The sequence below is a fragment of the Temnothorax longispinosus genome, chromosome 11, assembly GCF_030848805.1.
Source record: "Temnothorax longispinosus isolate EJ_2023e chromosome 11, Tlon_JGU_v1, whole genome shotgun sequence".
Taxonomy (NCBI): domain Eukaryota; kingdom Metazoa; phylum Arthropoda; class Insecta; order Hymenoptera; family Formicidae; genus Temnothorax; species Temnothorax longispinosus.
In genome coordinates, this window is record NC_092368.1 from 9,321,386 (window position 1) to 9,327,622 (window position 6,237).

A 6,237-nucleotide genomic window follows, 5' to 3' on the forward strand; every position below is an offset into this window, starting at 1 on the left:
CTAGCAGCGTTAGTATCGCAGTGCAGTGCAGTGCAGACAGTGCGTTCGTTTAGCGCGCTGTCAGAGTGTCAGTCAGTTCATCAGTTATAACCTATCTCGAGAGAGACACGGTAGTACGCGCGGAGCGAGACCGACCGTGACTCTTTACGCGACGCGACGATTAATTCAAGGTAATTGTTTTATGTAATTATCCTATAATTATCTTATTCTATATATTACTGTTATACTTGTACTATTTTATTTACTGTTTATACTACGTTTACGTGAGTGTTTATACATTTATACATACAGGTTAACCTATTATATTATCTACATATACGGTAAAAAACGGTACGTTTCTGTGAATACAGTATTTCCTTTTATTCTACTATTGTTCGTACATAACTCCATCTCCAATGATCTCTGTCGTTATCACGGAACAATTGTTGCAAATCGCGTATAATGTTTCTACCTACTTTTAGAGAAGGAAGAAATAGACTTTATAAAGAAAAGAAGGGAGAGTTATTTAATGAAGAAAAAGATATGAAAAGTTTATTCCTTTTAATTGCATTATAACTTACATGCATTCCATGAGCGTCGGGGAAGAAGTAGAGGTACAGATATATATGCTCTTGCGGTTTGAGCGTAAAATACGTAGAATTAGTATATTATTGTTAGAAACATCCTAAAGTGAGATAGAAGGACAATTTATGTCTATTATTGTATAATTATTGTCGATGACAGCTTACACTTGAGTGCTGTTATTTTTACCTCGATATGCATCGAACACCAATCGATTTCGCTTATAATAAAGAATCTTCCCTTGCCACTGACATTTTTATTTATCCTATCGCTAACTTATATATTTAAAAAGAACTTAAAATTAATTTCTTGTACGCGTAGATATATATATATATATATATTAAACTCTTAAACACGTTCGCTTTCGTACACCAATCAACGTCATCGTAGAAAAAAAAGTAGTAGGTATCGACGGTCATGAAAAAAACTATGATCTTGTGATCGACGGTCGCGAGACTAGTGATCTCGCGATCGACGGTCCTGAGAACTATGATCTCGAGACCGACGGTCGCGAGACCAGTGATCTCGCGATCGACGGTCCTGAGAATTATGATCTCGTGATCGACGGTCGCGAGACCAGTGATCTCGCGATCGCCGGTCCTGAGAACTATGATCTCGTGAGCGACGGTCGCGAGACCAGTGATCTCGCGATCGCCGGTCCTGAGAACTAGATCTCGTGATCGACGGTCGCGAGGCAAGTAATCTCGCGATCGACGGTCCTGATCCTGAATTGGCGATCGACGGTCCTGATCCTGAATTGGCGATCGACGGTTCTGATCCTGAATTGGCAATCGACGGTCCTGATCCTGATCCTGAATTGGCGATCGACGGTCCTGATTCTGAATTGGCGAATTTATTCCGACATCTATTTCTGCTGATTGTCGTTCCGGGGGAGGGGTTATCACTGGGGATTGAAATTTTTGCCCCAAAATTATATCTTCATCTTCTTCATATCTAGAACAAAAAAATATTAAAATTGTGTAAATAATAATAATTGTAAAATTAATAAAACATTACGTACGGTCCATTGTCGTTTTCCACCTTAGACTGAGAAGCAATAGAACTGTAATAAACAAAAAGAAACATTTGTAAATAATAAATAATAAATATTGTTAGCACAATTATTAAAAGTAGAGTCTCTCTAATAAGAGTCTGGCCAGCTTGCAGTTCAAGATATAAGAGAGAAAGAGAAAGCGATATACATTTACATATACATTTATATTGCTTTCTCTTCCTCTCTTATCTCTTTCTCTTTCTGTTCTTTTGAGAAAAATGTATTTATAAATAAAATTATGTTACTTATTACAGGATGTCATTTTAATCGATGCAGGCAAATATCTCGAAAAATATAAAAGATATGGAAAAATATTTTAGACAAAGTTGTTTGCCTTAAAGGGGGACATATGATTCCGATGTGAGCCCTGTCGTAGATGTCGTTTTCAAGAAATTTCAAAGGCGATTAATTTCTTAAATATAAGTCATCGAAAATTGAATACTTTACGAGATAGTTCATATTTTATATTAAATAAAAATATCATGACAAAACTTAAAATATCTCAAGAAATTCTTAAGAAAAGAGAGCTTTATTATTGGTGTTTCAAAAACGTCTCAACAAGATCTACAACTTTTATCTGACGGAAAAAATTAAGTTCCATTTAAGAAATTAGTCGCCTTTGAAATTTCATGAAAACGACATCTACGACATGATTTACATCGGAATCTGTGTTCTTCTTTATTAGATCATCCTGCGCTCGCGCGCGCGTGTGCGTGCGTGCGTGAGTGCGTGTGTGTGTGCGTGTGTGTGTGTGCGTGTGTGTGCGCCTAGAGACAGTTGTTTATCCTGGACCTTTTTGTTTTTCTAGCTGTACAGCCCTGGAAAAATTTAAGTCCTACGGCAATTTCGAGAATAATTTTAGAATGTGCCAACCGATGTGAGAGCGGATTTCAGGAATGTATCATACATCTAGAAAACAGAAAAGTCCAGGAAAGGGCGTCCAGCCACGCACGCACACACACACACGCACGCATACACATACACATGCACACACACACACGCACGCACATATACACACATACACACACACATGCAAAAGCAAGAAATTTCTAGCATAGCCATTCTTTCAAATTAAGTTCTAACTAACCTGTTTATTGCTGTCTTTTCATTCCCATCTCCTTCCTGCTGTAAAGAGGAAGAATAGCAGTTGTACCTAATTAAAATTGTTTTATCAATACTAAGGTATTGTATTTGTTACAAATAATATTATGTATGCAATACTTACCGCCATGGCATCTTCTTACAACACAACGTGAACCGACAATTTCAGGTCCTGTGTAGCAGGTCATCATCCTATAAAATAAATGAGTTATATATATATATGCGGTATATTATATGTTATATTGGGTGCGTTCAGCCGATACTTCGCTAGCCTAGCAATCGTGAGCAGTCGCTCGTTTCCTCTCTTTTTAATCCATTGGGTCAAAGGAGAGGAAACGAGCGAAAACGAGCGACTGCTCACGATTGCTAGGCTAGCGGAGTATCGGCTGAACGCACCCATTCTTACGCGATGCGACGAGTTGCGAGTATCCGAAATTTTGAGATTAATTAAATGTATACTTACATTCATATTAAGTTGGTTGAGTTTATCCTCCATCATGCTTGAAAACGCTTGGTGACGAGGTATCAATGCAGCGTTCGCCGCGGCACTTGGTAGTTGCAGCAACTGAACTGACTCGAGGAGGAGGAAGAAGACGGTCTCGACGTCGAGGAAATGGTTCGAACGTTTGTGCTTGCGACGTTGAGACAGCTTGGTGGCGTCGACCACGCGCAATCGGAAACCCTCGCGATTGTGGGCTGACGAGGAACGAGGAACTGATGGTGGCTATACCGTATACCGTGCTACCAGTAATGGCCGACAGTCGAGGCCGAGCGGACCCGCGCTCATGTAGCGCTAATAGATCGTTTTTTGTTTTTAAAGGTCGATTTATAAAGGTCGTAACCGTTGGTTTAAGCCGTAAACCCTAAGAAATCGACCAATGACAGTCGAATGTGAGAAGAATAATCAAATGTGATTAATTAATTTCTTAGGGTTTAATTACGGCTTAAATCAACAGTTACGGCCTTCATAAATCGACCTTATGGAGAGATCTCATGATACGGAACGTATGAGCAATGCGCAATTGTCGGAACGAAGTCTGTCCAATCGCAGACATTCCGCCAATTGCGTTCTACTGAAATGTATTTTCTAATTTATTCTAATGTCCCATGGAGTAAAATTCGCGGAAGCGCAATTGACGCCAATCACAAGACCCTTTTCGTAGATTCCTTTATTGTATCTATCAAAATAATGTATATTATTAGCACGCACAGATTACGCTTCCACGTTTTCCGCTGCATAAAGAAATCGGCGGAATAAACGTAAAAAAATATCGAACCAATTTTCGAACGTTCTGTCAATTCCGCATTGCACATGCGTTTCGTACCATGGATCACATCATTAAAATTGCAAACACGTATTGTTTATCGATACGCGATTATCTAACCGACTGTGATAGTTTGTGCGATTATCATTTCTTAAGTTTTATGGTTGTAGCTTAAACTTCATGTGTCAGTGACACGATCTTGATCGACTGCAGTGAATCGATCGATATTAAACACATAATAAAGCAAAGAAGTAAGTAAATGATATTTGTTATCCCTTTCAGCGTATAGTTATATATATATATATATATATATATATATATATATATATATATATATTAAATATTTATATATTTTATAGGTTGTATCTGGCATTCAATGCAACTGTGTGTTTGCATATCTTGAGGTATGTATTTTAAAAAATGTATGTTATTATAACAGTTTTATAAATCAGAGCTCGGCAAGCTTCTCGTCCAATTTTCAGCTGGATCCGTCTAGCGCTATTTCCCCTTTATAGTTTTCTATCATCCATAAGATATTATTGTTGACATGTTTTTTTAAGTATCCTCAGTAGGTCTAATCCATTGATAACTGAAATAATCCTTTAACTAATTGAACAAAAGTAGAATTAAGTAATTATTGAAATTAAGATTTTATACAAGCAAAAGCGGGAACATCGATCTGCATATAGCATCGACTTGCACGTAGCAAGTCGCATAAGACGCGGTAAAGAATCATCACCGATGTCACTCATTTATTGAATTCTGTTTCTGTTCAATTATTATGTGTTTCACGATTTTTGTGCTCAAGTGGTTTCGCGGGAAATCGCAATTGAAAGTGGCTCATTAAAATTACATATAATTTCAAATGTCTCAAAATTAGTTTATAATAGTTAAATTAAAAGATATACGTAAATAAAGATCTATACAGAGTAAAGCAATAACTATTACCACCTTAAATATATTTGAATCTATAAGGACCAGAGAAAAATTAGTGTAACCAAAATTGTACGGTACGAAGGAGGCTATCTATAGCGATAATAATTTTTGCCTAGGTGGAGGCGCTTCGGAGATATTGATTCGGTAATATGATAGAGGAGCTGAAAACAAGTTCAGAACTCATGACACAAGATCATTGAACAAGATTTAAAGTGATTGAGTGAAATTTACGTTTAAAGAAGATGTCAGAAGTTATGGCCATCATTATCGATGCAACACTGGATTCTTTCGATCACTGATTGGCTTGCTCTTTTAATAACGTCGGGAGTTATTGATGCACAGGCTGTAATAATCCGTTGTTGCATGTCTTGATTGCGAAAAATAAACTCAATGAAAAATTTACCAATTACTGGATTGGATATAGGGGTCGTATAGTGTGGCCAGCTTGTTCGCCAGACTTGACACCACTGAATTTCTTTTTATGGAGAACCCTAAAGGATATGGTCTACAAAAAAAAACCAACTACACTCCAAGACATGCAACAACGAATTATTACAGCCTGTGGATCAATAACTCCCGACGTTATTAAAAGCAAGAGCAAGCCAATCAGTGATCGAAAGATTCCAGTGTTGCACGTATAATAATGGCTATCACTTCAAACATCTTCTTTAAACATACATTTCATTCAATACAAAAATGTATTTTTTAATCGTTTTTTCTTTATTTTATCTTGTTCAATGATCATGTGTCATGAGTTCTGAACTTGTTTTCAGCTCCTTTATCATATTGTGGAAAAAAATGTACCAAATCAATTTAAAAAAATGAAGATGACCTTGATATCTCCGAAGCGTCTCCACCTGGACAAAAATTATTGTCGCTATAGATAGCTCTCTTCATACCGTACAATTTTAGTTATTTTTTTAGTTACATTAATTTTTCTCTGGGCCTTATAGATTAGAATATATTTAAGGTGGTAATAGTTATTGCCTCATCCTGTATACTACTGATATAAGAATAAAGTATAAGTTAAAATAGAGATAGCGAATTGGTTTTAGTCTTAAAATGTTCCTCAATTTATGCGCTCCCAAAATATGCACAATGAGATTTTCATGTTTATCCCCTTTGGCCGACCCAAATGTGAACACTCCATACGTACAAGAGTAAAGTACCAGTTAAAATACAGATAGCAAATTGATTTTAGTCTTAAAATGTTCCTCAATTTATGTGCTTTCAATATATGCACAATGAAATTTCCGTGTTATCTATTTACATTTATAACAATCTCTACTTTTATAAAATAGCTATTATATGTTTACAGTA

At 36.6% G+C, this 6,237-nt stretch overlaps 1 protein-coding gene across 2 annotated transcripts; it reads right to left on the reverse strand.

Annotated features, from left to right (window-relative positions):
- Positions 1 to 320: 320 nt before the first annotated feature.
- On the reverse strand, positions 321 to 4,182 carry LOC139821858 (uncharacterized). Of its 2 annotated transcripts, none has more exons than XM_071793222.1 (5): positions 3,180 to 4,182; positions 2,841 to 2,908; positions 2,703 to 2,740; positions 1,583 to 1,624; positions 321 to 1,515 (listed from the first exon to the last, which is right to left on the reverse strand). In XM_071793222.1, the coding sequence occupies exons 2-5, from the start codon at positions 2,844 to 2,846 to the stop codon at positions 846 to 848; spliced, it is 756 nt and encodes a 251-aa protein (XP_071649323.1). In that variant the 5' UTR covers positions 2,847 to 2,908; positions 3,180 to 4,182; the 3' UTR covers positions 321 to 845. The 2 variants fall into 2 exon arrangements, with proteins under 2 accessions (XP_071649323.1, XP_071649322.1); XM_071793221.1 differs by having other exon boundaries at positions 328 to 1,515; positions 2,703 to 2,768.
- Positions 4,183 to 6,237: the final 2,055 nt, after the last annotated feature.

Bases quoted from the DNA above. Each gene is read 5' to 3' on its own strand.
- LOC139821858 (XM_071793221.1), bottom strand. The intron at 1,625-2,702 runs GTTAGTTAGAAC...TGTTTATTACAG, and splicing joins GAAAAGACAGCAATAAACAG to TTCTATTGCTTCTCAGTCTA. The intron at 1,516-1,582 runs GTACGTAATGTT...TTTTTGTTCTAG, and splicing joins GTGGAAAACGACAATGGACC to ATATGAAGAAGATGAAGATA.